We start from the raw sequence: 14,641 nt of genomic DNA, 5'->3' as shown, positions 1-14,641 counted from the left end.
CTCTCACTTAATGTTTTCACAGTGCACTGTGTTGTATCATGAACATATTGAAATAAACCTTTCTTTGCCTTTTTGATTCGGTTATATCAAATTCGAGTGTCTATTCATTTTTACCAATTGTAGAAAAACACTTACATACAGTATGGTGTTCAGTGTTGCCAGACGTGCGAGTGTGCAGGGTGCGATTTTCCAAGGGGGTGGAGATTAGTGGGATTTTGGCCAGGCGTCCATGCTTACGCAAGGTAACCTAACCCGATTTGTACAGGTCCTATCCCCTGACCAATCAGCTATCCTAACCTCAACCACTCAAGGTCAATGGCTAACCCCAACCAATCGAGCTGCTTCGTAGGGCGGGACTTGCCTAGAAGTTACGTGGGATGAATAATTTTTTTTCCGAAATTAAAAAGTGAGCAATGCTAATTCCCCAATAGACAATATTATATACCTAAAATACAGCTTTTTTTAAACTAAGTAAAGTGCTGTAACGTGAACACATAGTGCCATAGAACAATAAAATCAGAGCAGCAGTTGCTGGTCGTACTTACAGAGCTCCAGGACGCCGGCTACCAGCGGCAGGTGTTTAGCCGCCAACAGGTGACTGTGAGCCGGCTACACGCACCGCCAGATGATGCTCTTTTCAGGGGCCGTGGTAAAAAAAACAAACGTACAAATTCCACAAATCGCAACCTGTGACAAAATGAACTTCTCTTAAACAAAAAAAAACTACTTTTAACTATTGGGCGGGTACTAGGCTCAGATTGGGTTACTTTTTGTCAGCCAAATTTGGCAACACTGATGGTGTAAGATACGGTACTACGTTGATAGTAGTTAGTAGTGATGCTGCCTTTTGACAATCAAACTTAAAATAATTTTATGAGCGTGTTGAACGTTGCGGTAACTTTATAATGTTACCGTACGGTTTAGCCGCCAAGCATTAGCATGAGCCACTTGTCGACATAGCACATTGTAGTAAGCTGGATCGATGTCGAAATATATCAATAAATTCGGTCTCTACTGTATTACTGGTGTTGCAAAGTGGCATCTAATTAATTAAAAATGATGCTGAGATGCACAAAAATGATGTATTGCTGAGTATAATTCTGCAACATTGTATAGTTTAAAATGACTCTTGAATGTCTGTCTGTTAGATCAAATTTCTGCCCATGCATCTAGGTTTCAACTATTTACAGTAATAACCAAATGTAAGGGATCCTTATCAAGAAATTTATTTTTATCTTACGTTTCAATGTAAAAAAAACAAAGTGTATAAGCTGTTATTTCATTTTGATAAGTCAGAGTTTATCTGAAGTCAATATGAGGCTTCTGAGATTGTCAACGCAAGTAAGTATCTTCCACAGCTATACCAAATCACAAAGAGGGACGACTCTTTTTAAGTCAAATATGTAGGACTTTTTTTTTAAACAAATTCCAGTTTTGAATGAATCCCAGAATACATCTTTTGGTTGTATCGCCGTTATGTGACCCAGATAATATAATCACACAAACACACAGCCTATGAAGTAAACTACGCCTCTTTATTATCATAAAACATTTTTTCTAACTGTACCCCCCACCCTTGTCATTTTTGTTGTTATGAACGTGTATAGGGGTCAAGTGCCAACAACTAGCATAGCTTTAGCTCAACAGTCCTACCAATAATTACTTATACAATTACAATTTGGCATATCTAAACAAAATCAACAATGACCAATCATTAGATGAGACAATGATGTAATAATTGTTACAGGCCTAGACGTCTCTCCCCACCGATCCCCAGATGACTGGATTAAGTCAGACTGCTAAAGCCTCATCATAACTTGTCCCCCATCACTTAATGGCCGGTATGAACAGGCGCAATGATTACAGCAGGCAAAACATGTTTCAGTGTTTCATATGTAGGGTTGGGCATCGTTTGGATATTAACGATTCGGATTCCAATTCCGATTCTTCCTTTCGATTCTGGTTCTTATCGATTCTCGATTCCGATTCTTTGAGTGGTGGAGTTGAAACGGGTCACATGCTTATTTCACAAATAAGAGGAAAGTTTTATTTTGATTCACAGTTGGGTTGCAGTTTGACGGGGCTTTTTCAATGTAAAATAAAGCCACACTAGAGCACCGCTTACTGTGCTCCAATGCCTGCCACACAACAAGCGCCTGGCCGCTACAGAAAACCAAAACTTGCGCATGTTAAATTTGGAACCCATGATCAGATTTGAAACCAAATCCAATAAAGAATCCAATAAAGAAACGATTCCGATGGAATCGTAATTTTTGAAACGATTCCAAGTAGGAATCGGTTCTCAATGCCCAACCCTATTCATATGGGCACGTCAGCATTGAAAAAAAATGCAAAACCAATCCTTTAAAGAGAGGTTTTCACCACTATAAGCGGCAAATGCAACAATGTTTGCTTTGGATAAAAGGAGACAAAGCTGAGAACTCAAACAATGAAAGCGAAGGCAGAGATGTCACAGCGGGCTATGAATAAGTCAAGTTGATGTTTGCGTCCCGGGCTGCGGCCTTCCAGTCGATTAGACGGCCAGCTGTCTTATTAATAATGAGAATGAGCACAACTGCCGGCGGAGACACAGTCATGCTACATGTGCTAATGGCACCAATGTGATATAACGATGATCATGATTGTGATGAGAATGAGCATGTTAACTGGACTAATGGCGGTCTCCTCCAGCCACCACAGTTTCACTGCAGACCTTCAGTCTCTATAAAGACAATGGGCCTTCATGTCTGCAGTGTACAGCTGGATATCTAAGAGTCTGAGTCAGTGCTGGCCTCAATCAAAGCTGTTTTGCAGTCAATTGTTTTTTTTACATAAAACTAACACAAAAAGCTAACATTAACTAAGATCTTAAAGCTTTGGATGCTTTTATATAGGCCTTAGTAGTCCCTAATACTGTATCTGAAGTCTCTTTTATATAGACCTTAGTGGTCCCTAATACTGTATCTGAAGTCTCTTTTATATAGACCTTAGTGGTCCCCTAATACTGTATCTGAAGTCTCTTTTATATAGACCTTAGTGGTCCCCTAATACTGTATCTGAAGTCTCTTTTATATAGACCTTAGTGTTCCTCTAATACTGTATCTGAAGTCTCTTTTATATAGACCTTAGTGGTCCCCTAATACTGTATCTGAAGTCTCTTTTATATAGACCTTAGTGGTCCCCTAATACTGTATCTGAAGTCTCTTTTATATAGACCTTAGTGGTCCCCTAATACTGTATCTGAAGTCTCTTTTATATAGACCTTAGTGGTCCCCTAATACTGTATCTGAAGTCTCTTTTATATAGACCTTAGTGGTCCCCCTAATACTGTATCTGAAGTCTCTTTTATATAGACCTTAGTGGTCCCCTAATACTGTATCTGAAGTCTCTTTTATATAGACCTTAGTGGTCCCCTAATACTGTATCTGAAGTCTCTTTTATATAGACCTTAGTGGTCCCCTAATACTGTATCTGAAGTCTCTTTTATATAGACCTTAGTGGTCCCCTAATACTGTATCTGAAGTCTCTTTTATATAGACCTTAGTGGTCCCCTAATACTGTATCTGAAGTCTCTTTTATATAGACCTTTTATATAGAATTTCGGGAAGTCTCTTTCCCAAAATTCAGCCTTGGTGCAGAATTACAGCCACTAGAGCCAGTCCCACAATGAGCTTTCCTTAGGATGTGCCATTTCTGTGTCTGTAGCTATTGAGGAGGAGAGAGAGGGGGGGGGGCAAGGTGGAGGGTGGAGGTGTGGCCTTGACCAACTGCCACTTTGCTCGTTTGAAAGCCATGATGTCTCTCTCTGTCATGGGTGGGCCAAATTCTCTGGGCGGGCAAAGCAGAGAAAGGAGAGGTAACCTTGCTCCTTATGACCTCATAAGGAGAAGATTCCTGATTGGCCCATCTGAGCTTTCATTTTCTCAAAGGCAGAGCAGGATACCCAGTGCTCGGTTTACACCTATCACCATTTCTAGCCACTGGGGGACCATAGGCAGGCTGGGGGAACGCATATTAACGTTAAAAAAACTCATAAAGTGAAATTTTCATGCCATGGGACCTTTAAAGAACTCCCGTCGATTTTTACCTGAATCTCGATCGCTAGATGTCTCCGAGTACTGTCAATAGAGGAAAAAAACGACCAAAATCGGTGCTAGCAAACTGGAGTTGCTGCAGCTAATGACCAGAGCTGCCAGTTAGCTAAAATGCCAGTTGTGGGGGCATGTTCTAAAGAGTGCCTTTGTGCCTCTTAACAGAAACAAAATGCATTCAAAATGTCTGCAGTAGATCAACACAAGTTATTATTACTCCAAGCTTCTTCCCTTGTGGACACCTCCGATTTTAAAGTGCCCATATTATGAAAAAAACACTTTTTCTGGGATTTGGGATGTTCTTTTGTGTCTCTGGTGCTTCCACACCCATACAAACTTTGAAAAAAAATCCATCCATGCTGTTTTGAGTGAGATATGGTTTCTAAAATGTGTCCTACCTTCAGTCTCCTGGTGAGCTGTTCAAAATCGGCTCGGACTGTGACGTCACAGTCCGAAATGACCTGGATAACCACAACCGTTAGCTCGTAGCGCTAGCGTTAGCATGCTACGTCGTTCTCAATAGCAAAGCACTGCTACAACACACACAAGTTCACCATAATCTACAAAAGAACTACTTACATGTGCTCCCTCATTTAGAAGAAGTCTCCCAGCTAATCCTGCCTTGTAACTGACCAAAGTTGGAGAAACAGGCTTTCTTTTACTGTCTCTAGAGTTAGCTAGCTGGCATGCTCTACATCTGAGCTACTGAGCATGTGCAAGTGCAATCAAAGATAGTACAGAAGAAGAAGAAGAAAAGAGGTTTCACTCTGTAGCTAAAACAGAAACCAGGTGAAAAGAGGATCTGCAGCAGTGAGAGAGAGCTGTGCAGTACAACAACAATATGGTGTTTTTTGAAAATTAAACCATGTAAACCTATTCTGGTACAACCTTAAAATACAGTTATGAACCTGAAAATGAGCATAATATGGGCGCTTTAAAGAGGGGCGGTTTACCTCACAGGCTGTGTACATGTGCTACTACATTATCTGGGTCAATATATAACCAAAAGATGTTTGAAAAACTAATAAAAAATGATTTAATTTATTTTATTTGACTGAATGAGACAATTACGTTGTTAATCGCAAATTATTTCTGAGACAATTAATGAGCACAGCAAAATCTGGAATTGTTAGAGTCCTATAAGCACACACATCCTGACAGCCCAGGTTCTCCTGAAAGAAATGATGTCTATAACTTGATTGTGCATAACAGGGTTGAGGTTACACAAAGCATTATTACACACAAGGAGACCAGGTGGTGGGGGGGGATGGCTTGACCTGAGAGGGTTTTTAATAGAACTGTCACTGCGTCTTGATACATACCTCAAGCATGTTTCAAGAGTCTGTACGTTGATTTCCCTGCTGCAGGGGAATGGCGCATGGTTGGAGGTAAGAGCATGCTTTGGGAAATGGTCTGTGGGAAGGTACAAGGGGGAAAAAGTTGCATGCGTTTCATATCAAATAATCAAATAAGCGACAAATGTTCCTTTTGTGAATTTTTTTAGATTGTGTTCCCACATGTTTCAAGTGATATTATGAGAGCAAAGTGAAAAGTCTTTTTTTCTGCCTTACAAGAGTAGCGTGAGTGTGAAGCAGTTATCCTCTATAGTTGTCAGCTGCAGAACACGTCCCTGGATTTAATGTTATTTCATATTATCATGGTTGGATTAACCGGTTAGGGGGCCCTGGGGGGGCAAAATCTAAACTGGGCTGCTGTTACACCAACCCCCATCATCAGTGTTTTTTTTTTTTTTAGGTTTATTAAACAACAAAAAGCGAACACACTTGTTAGTTTCAGTTAATCCTTCAAAAATACACTTTATAGTTGATAGTGAGGTATATTGTCATCTTATTGTATCTGCATATTCTATATGATTTGTATTTAAGCTTTGGGTAACAAAGAAACCCAGATGAACTTTACTCTACTTTCAGAAGACACCTCTCTTGAAAACATCTGTGGTGCATTATCAACGGACTCTTAGACAGAGCCAGTTGGCATGAAGCCATTGGTCAGTTATCGATCCCACCCCAATTCATGGAATATACACATGTGGTCCACACACAAAGAACTTTAGAGTGACTTTTGAGAATCTGGGTAGCTGTCGCTCTCCGAGCTCTGCAGGGCTTGTCAATTGATGCAGATTTCTTCGATGTAAATAAACCTTTATAATCAAGAGACAGTGTCGGCGGATTCCTTTCCACACAGCAACGCATCATCGATACTAATTAAACTACAATAGAGATGTCAGCAATTTTATTTAAACTCTAATCTTTGAAGTCTCTATAAGTTGACACAAATAATTTGTATGTCGTGTTTTCCCTCGCTCGCACTCACGCGCACGCACGCACGTACACACATGCACTCACTTATGCACACACACACACACTCACATGCACGCGCAATCTTGCAGATGCGCGCATGCACGCACATGCACGCACGTACACACAGACACACACTCATGCACGCAAACACACACATGTACTCCCATGCGCGCGCGCACACACACACACACACACACACACGTTCTCCTATGCACACACAAACACACACACGTACTCCTATGAACACACAAACACACACACGCGCGCACATACACACACTCCCATGCGCACACAAACACACACACGTACTCCCATGCGCGCACACACACACACACACACACACACACGTTCTCCTATGCACACACAAACACACACACGTACTCCTATGAACACACAAACACACACACGCGCACATACACACACTCCCATGCGCACACAAACACACACACGTACTCCCATGCGCGCACACACACACACACACACACACACACACACACACACACACACACACACACTCTTCCGGCACAGTGTCTTATGTTTGCCAGTAAACAAACAGAAAGACACACACCCAATTCCACTTGAGAGCACATAAAGAGCACGAGAGAAAAAATGTACAGTAATTTTACACAATAAGAGTCCAGCACATGTCCTCCCCCCTCCACGGCCTTTAGGCCAACCAGTTGTTCAGGGCTTCCATTAGCTCCTTCGCTCACAGAAAACGTGTGTCCATCTGCTCCCAGTCCTTTGTCGTGAAGAAAGCCAAGCTGTTTTTCCTTTTCTTTTTCCCCTCCCGTCCATGTGCTACAAACAGCAACACAGCAGCATGGAGGCCGACCTTGCACGAGATTTTTTGATTTAGTTTTTTCCAGCATTGAGTTCAAAAGATTGTGAACGTCTTACTACTACAATCTACGCTTAGCTAATAGTACTGTACTTTGGAGCCTCAGAAAAAAAAGATCATAAAGAGTCCACTTCTGTTTTTGGTTCTCCATGTTCTTCTTGATCTAAAAAATAAAATAAAATAAAGTACAAGATGATTTGTCTTTTAAGTTCTACTCACTAGATAGAAGTTAAGTTAAACCCTGTGAAAATATTGAGAGTCTTGGTAAAGGCACAATATTCAGCCATGAGGAAAGAGCACACTGCTATTGTGTCCTGTAGAAGCCTATTTGCTTTTGCTGTGGTTTTTTTATTCTTTCTTTTATTTAAAGCCCTGATAAGACAATCAGTCCACATTTGTCCTCACCATCAAGTGTCCGCAACAGTGTGTCCTTAACTGGGGAAACGTCGAGGAAGAAAAAAAAACACATTACTTAAACCACTTACATTTTGTATCTGTAGTTTTGGCTGTAATTTCTATTAATATATACTATCAGAGAAAGTTGCTAAAGACAGGTTTTAAAAGGATAGGTTCTAAGGTTCACAAAGAAACCTTATCAGAATGTTTTGCAAAGGCCGACACACCTAGGTCTACCAAGAGAAGTAGCACGCGGGAGATGTGCGGGAGAACAAGGACCTTGCGCAGACGCACAATGTGTCTCAGTTTACCCCTTCCTCTCCTGTCCATGGGAAACTGCCGTTTAGTAGTTCAGCATCCCCGGGAATTATGCCCATATCGGATGGATTTGCACCTCGCGATTTAAAAGGTGCAGTAGGTAAGACTTCTAAAACTAACTTTCTGTCATATTTGCTGAAACTGACCCTATGTTCCAGTAGAACTACATGCAGCAGGTCATTTCTGGCACCACCTACAGCCTGTAGTGAGATTTGTAACAATCCACCGCTCCCTGTTCAGATGCACCAATCAGGGCCGGGGGGGGGTGTCAATCACAGCTCATGCACGCGCATTCATTCTCCCTTGTGGGGGGAGGGGCTTAGGAGTAGGGTCGGGCATCGTTTGGATTTTAACGATTCTGATTCCAATTCCGATTCTTCCTTTTCGATTCCGGTTCTTATCGATTCTCGATTCCGATTCTTTGAGTGGTGGAGTTGAAACGGGTCACATGCTTATTACACAAATAAGAGGAAAGTTTTATTTTGATTCAAAGGTGGGTTGCAGTTTGACGGGGCTTTTTCAACGTAAAATAAAGAAACACTAGAGCACCGCTTATTGTGCTCCATGGCTGCAACACAACAAGCACCTGGCCGCTACGGAAAACCAAAACTTGCGCATGTTAAATTGGAAAGTGATCGGATTTGAAACCAAATCCTCCAAACGATTACAAAACGATTCCAATAAAGAAATGATTCCGATGGAATCGTAATTTTTTAAACGATTCCAATTAAAAATCGGTTCTCTATGCCCAACCCTACTTAGGAGACCGTTTTGGGCTTTAGCAGAAAGGGGGGGAGGGAGGGACTGAGAAGTTAATGTTAAAATATTTTGGCTAAGTCCTGGATCTTCGCAATCCTACCTACTGCACCTTTAAGCCCAATTTGAATGTTCAGTGCTAATGCAGTAAGTATGATGTCATGTGTAGAGTTGAAGGGGTGCAGTGTACTCAACTTTCGCGCATTTGCCAATGACCTTTTTATTAACCACCATTTTGGTTACACTGCGTGAGGTTTTACTTTTCTGAAGAAACTAACGTTTCGCCCCCTAAACGTTAGTTTCTTCATTAAATAGTGATGCTGTAGCAAGAACAATGTGTGCTTTGCCTTTTTTTTCCCAAGGGTCGATAAAAAGAGCCTCCTTGCTGTTGACGATGCATAACCATGGTAACCCTTGCCGACCTCCGCTCTAGCGGCATCGCCAGATAATGCTTAACTTACTGAAAGAGGGGAAGAACTAGACCAACGGTCGTTTAAATATGTAGAAATGTAAATTCCAGCGACATCGACATTACAGAGCTTCTTGGTTTCTGTCCGTTTGTTATGAACGTTGATCGTTACTACCACATTGCATTGTGGGATATTTATGCCGGCATAGTTTGCTATTCACGTAGTATTGGTGCCATACTAAGGTTTTGGACATATTAAAAAATCTCACATACACTTTTTAGCAACCAAATAGCATGTTAGTATGGAATTTTGGACGCAGCATCGGACTCTAAATGCCCATCCACGTCCCCGCTCTCTACACCCTAGTCTACATCCACAAACTTCCGCTTCCGGGATTGCTCCGGTGCTGCCGGAAATTCCGTCGGATCACGCTCTTTTCGCCTGGATATCCGTTACCTTCCTCTTTCTTTGTGTTGGAATTTAAACTCCGGTGGATTTCTGAGGACTATGGTTAACTGCTCCTCAGATCTCTGCAGGGTAAATCCAGACAGCTAGCTAGACTATCTGTTCAATCAGAGTTTTCCGTTGCACGACTAAAACAACATTTGAACGTTCCAACAACAAGTTCTTTCCCGAGGCTATTTTGCAGCGGCAGCGTGGCTCTGTCGGGCGCTTAGCACCGCCCATGACAATTGTGATTGGTTAAAAGAAATGGCAATGAACCAGAGCACGTTTTTTTTCTCCCATCCCGGAATGCTATGTGGACTAGCCAGACCCTCCTCCGCAGCGCTGTGGAGGAAGGACTGGCAAAGCGAGACTATCTACACGCTGACTTTCCGCCTCACTATATACTGTAAAGGACACGCTTATTCCTGCATGGGCACTGAACATGATTTGCGAAGTAAGGAATTGTCCAATATGGATGTACATTCTTGGGATACCGACTGGCTATTCACTTTGTGTGATGTTAGTCACACCTACTCTTGCTGTCCTCACCACTAGTTTACCTTCAGAAATGTATTGGAACCTGACTGCAAACTTCCAACTGATCCCTGGCCCTGAAGATAAGTCCTGTAATAAGGTAAAAGGCAAGCCACTGACAAAATAAATTAGAGTAACATTGACCAAGTACTCCCCCTTTGATAACACATTGTGGTGGATGAAACTCTATGCAATTCTAACAATTACAGTATGTACAGTATTTCAGGTATCTGACAAAAAAAATTTCACACCACGTGTTTCAACACCAGCAGCGAGTTTTATCAGAGCTTGAAGTGTTTGAATGTGATTTTGAAAGCATGGTGACATCATTGGTCATTCTTTACCTGATTTCTTTTAAAGAAAATTACATTGTACATGCTCACAGACGCTGTGAGAATATTGTAGGTACAAATTTGACTAAATTTTTTTTTTTAGGAAATTAGTGGAGTTCCAATTAACATCTGTCCTGTACTTACCTTAAATGCAATGATTGTTCAAAAGCATACAGTATAATGATTATAATACAGAGTGGCTCAGTAGAACCATGCAAAGCTTTTGTTTTTGTTTTTCTTACAGAAATGTTAAAGAAACTTGTCCAAAAACATGTCATTCATGAAAAGCAATCGGACATGTTTGTTAGCTCACAGATGGCTGTCGGAGAAGGATTTCAACCCAACTCCACAAAAAATTAGCTCAGTCAAAGCACTGAACTTATAACCAAACCAAATAATGGTGCGTTCCATTTACCTCGGAACTCGAAAACCGGACCTGGGAATGATGTCACACCCGAGTTGAACGTGTTCCGTTTACTAGGCAGATTTCTCATTGTGGGGTTAGCACTAGCCATTGTTAGCAATACCAGTTAATTACGCTGTTTTTTGTGCATACAAATGTACGTAACATGTCCACGGATAGAAGTTCTACAGGACTGATTTAGTGAGACACAAATATGACAGAAGTGCTATTAACTGTATGTTACTAAATCTTTCACAACTGTTGATGCACAGGGCATCCATGTTGGATTTTGAGCTTGGGGTACTCGGAGGTTGTCCGAGTTCCGAGTTCGGAAATCTGAGGTCGGGGGGGCGTGTTTCCAACTTTGACCTCGGAAAAACCGACCTCTGAGTACAAATGGAACGCACTATAAGGACTAACTTACCACGATGGAATGCTACGGAGCCCCTAAAGGGACATGCATAGGGAATATTTTTTTTCTGATGCGCTCGAGAAACTTTCTCCTAAGCATGAGATACTTTTCTTTACTACTAGTACTACAACTACTACTACAACTATTGTAACTGGTCTTCGGAATGGTTTCTCGTGAGCACGAGATACATTCGCGTGCTCACGGTATTCATCTTCCTGAAAACGCAACCAAATGTACCTCATAGTGTCATCCACAAACTTAAAGATGATAAGGTTGCTGTTAACCGATTTCATGCTGCGAATGTGAAATTGTGAAATAACTTTAGCCATGTAACGTTAGCAGTGCTTCGTTAGCATCACTTTGCTAGCCTAAGATTGGTTTCTCAGGAGCACGAGTTACTTTTGCGAAAGTATCTTGTGCTCACGAGAAGCAAGAACATTTTTTTAATTCCTCATGTCCCTTTAGGGGCTCCATAGAATTCAACTAGACACCTTCTGTTAATTAGTTGGATTAGCTTCAGTCACAAGATCATGTAAAAGGTTTAAGGTACCTCCTGTACACGTTTTGCACTGGGATTGCTTTTGTATTGTTTTTTAGTTTTTTTTTTTTACCTTAAGCAAACAAAAGGTTGTGTTCCATTCACATGCAAAAAGTGAGATAACAGAAGGTAAGAAAAAGAGATAGAACAGAGGAAAGATCATTGCCTGTATCTTCGGAGTCACCAAAGTCTTTTTGGCAAGTTTGAACTTAGAAATAACATACCTATACTGTGTCTTAAATTCCATTATTTGTATCTATCTATTTTGTATGGATGAGTACAGCAAAAGTGATAGGATTTTTAATAAATTATACCTCTCTTATATATATATATATTTATATATTATATATTAAATTGTATGTACATTGTAAAGACATCCAGTACTACTCATTCCAAAACAGGATTTGTACAAATGGACTGAACGCTTCTTCATTTTCATTGCTGTACAAGACCTAGGTAGATTTTCTATCAAACCACTATCATTGGTGCTTCTGCACAGGCTCGCTGCCGCTGCCACCCTAATTGACATAGTAAAGCCAGTAGACCAAGTTGAAGAAGGTGAATGCAATTGGGAAGATGACACGGGACCACTTGTCTATGGCGTTGACATCTGTGAGGTCGGGGATCTTGACTTTGAGCTGCGAGGCCCTCCTCCGCAAGCGACCCTTCTTGTGGCCCATTGGCCGGTCGATGGCCGGTCGTCCGTACAGGTCTCGGCTGGCCATGGGCTTGCGGTACTGTATGCTGGCGCTGTCGTAAGAGAACATGGTGGCCCGAGGGTCGTTGAGAACGCCCATCATGTCTGCTCCGCTCATCTCGCTGGTTAGGTTGGTCAGGAGGATGTTGCCATGGGCATCAACCTGAGGAAGGAGGTCATCAGATTTCAATCAATTCATACTGTAACCAAAACCCAAATAGAATGCAAAGTCATGGGCTGGATCCCTAAAAGCCCAGTTCAGACCAAAGATTCGCGACGAGACTAAAAAGTTGATGCGGTCTGAACCGGCCCGTCTCAGCTCGACTCAAACCGGCTGATGGTGTGGCTGCAACTCAGCTGGTCCAGTCTCCAGAGGCTGGTTTTAGAACCTAAGAGACGTCAACTGTTTCAACAGCCAATAGAAAAGTCATCTTGTAAAGTCAGCTATAAAAAAATATAGACGGCCGAGGGAGCTAGAGATTGACTGACGAGAGGGAGCGCCTCGGACAAAGCCGTGAATCAGAGAAATAAAACGTGTTTTTGCCGATTCATCACTAGAAATGTTAACTGTAGCAAACATCTCACTATCACCAACGTTATCCATATTCATATTTAGATGCAAAAAATTATATATTTAGCTACAAAAAGCCTGGAAGTCGGAAGTTAGGACGGAAGTACAAAGAGTCGTTGCTATGGAGATGATACACCGTCTCGTCTTGTCGCGTTGGTGTGAACTGGTAGGTTTTAGAACACTGCAGACCCAAACGTTGCAAGTAGTTTCAACTTGCCTGGTTGCGAATCTTTGGTCTGAACTGGGCTTAAAACAACAAGCAACCAATTTACGGGAAATTTCAACATTGTGTCGTGGACTGCCACTTATTTGTTTTTTTTTTATATATTTTTTGGGGCTTTTATGGCCTTTAATTGACAGGATAGCTTGAAGTCAGGAAAGGGGAGAGAGAAGCGGGGGACCCCAAGCAGCATAGGGCTGCTGGTCGGATTTGAGCCTGAGGCCGCTGCCAAGCCTACATGGGGCACACGCTCTACTGGGTGAGCTAGAGGTCGCCCCCAGGTAAGACCTTTTAAGGAATCTTTTTTTCAGACAATTTTTAAGGAAGAAAGTGTTTTCTTTGAGGAGCTGGAAATCCCACAACCGCTAACAGGTAAAGGTAGAACTAAATTCCAGGTGTCAGGATGCTTAAAAAGAAGTGCTTGTGCCGTGTCCACTTTATGCAGCGATGGGCCAGGTGTACGGAGGTGTTACAGTGAGCAGGGTTTGAACACATTTTTCATTAATAAGAAAAACTAACTCTGTCACTTGTTGGCCAACTGTTGGCTTAGTGTGTCTGGGCTGTATGATGTCATTAACCAAACAGTATGACAAAGCCCCTAATCCCACCTGCACTTTGTTGCTCTCCAGTCTGCTCTTATTCTCGTTGTTGGACTTGGCAGCCTTTTCTGCCACCTTCTTCTGCAGGTGAGGACCTCGACCGAAGAAGATGTAGTTGACAAAGGCGTACTCCAGCAAGGCCAGAAAGACAAAGACAAAGCAACCCATAAGGTAAATGTCAATGGCCTTGACGTAGGGGATCTTGGGTAGAGTCTCCCTAAGGTGGGTATTGATGGTGGTCATGGTCAGCACCGTAGTTATACCTGCAGACAAGCAGACGTGGATGGAGGGGACGTTTAGAAGGAGGTCTTTCGGCAAGATTGCATGCTGAGTGGACACTATAGCTACAGAAGGAGCAAGGGTTTCATTAGCCCTTATTACAAAACAACCATTAACAACTGCTTAAAAAAGCATATCCTAAAATGTCGTATATTAAATGGTTACATTGCATGTCTGTTTGTGCATGCACATGTACATGAATGACTGAATGCATCTGATGTGCAAAGGTAATCATGTAGAGCTAATGCGTATCTGTGACTGCCTATGGGTATGTTCATATGTGCCAAAATCCCGAAAACGGTTGGGGAAAAGTACATTTAGATGGGTTATTAATGTGTGTGTTAGTCTCGCATTGCCCGACCTATCTCCACAGCACTGTTGAGTATGGTCTGGCTATACCACAGATACATTCTGGGATAGGAGAAAAAAACGCTCTGGGTTGTTTGCATTTCTTTAAACCAATCACAATCGTCTTG

General features: G+C 41.9%; 1 protein-coding gene across 2 annotated transcripts in view; it reads right to left on the bottom strand.

Annotated features, from left to right (window-relative positions):
- Nucleotides 1-12,228: 12,228 nt before the first annotated feature.
- The window catches only part of gabrb1 (gamma-aminobutyric acid type A receptor subunit beta1), a 56,599-nt gene continuing 54,186 nt past the window's right edge, over nt 12,229-14,641 (bottom strand). For both annotated transcript variants that reach the window (XM_028566016.1, XM_028566017.1), the window contains 2 exons: nt 13,896-14,149; nt 12,229-12,659 (listed from right to left, as the gene is read on the bottom strand). In XM_028566016.1, the coding sequence (XP_028421817.1) occupies nt 12,318-12,659; nt 13,896-14,149 (596 nt within the window). In that variant the 3' untranslated portion in view covers nt 12,229-12,317. The remainder of the gene's footprint in view (nt 12,660-13,895; nt 14,150-14,641) is intronic.

This window comes from Perca flavescens, chromosome 20 (genome assembly GCF_004354835.1).
Source record: "Perca flavescens isolate YP-PL-M2 chromosome 20, PFLA_1.0, whole genome shotgun sequence".
Taxonomy (NCBI): Eukaryota; Metazoa; Chordata; class Actinopteri; order Perciformes; family Percidae; genus Perca; species Perca flavescens.
The sequence above is the reverse complement of the archived record's forward strand: the minus strand, read 5'-3'. Positions and strand labels throughout refer to the sequence as shown.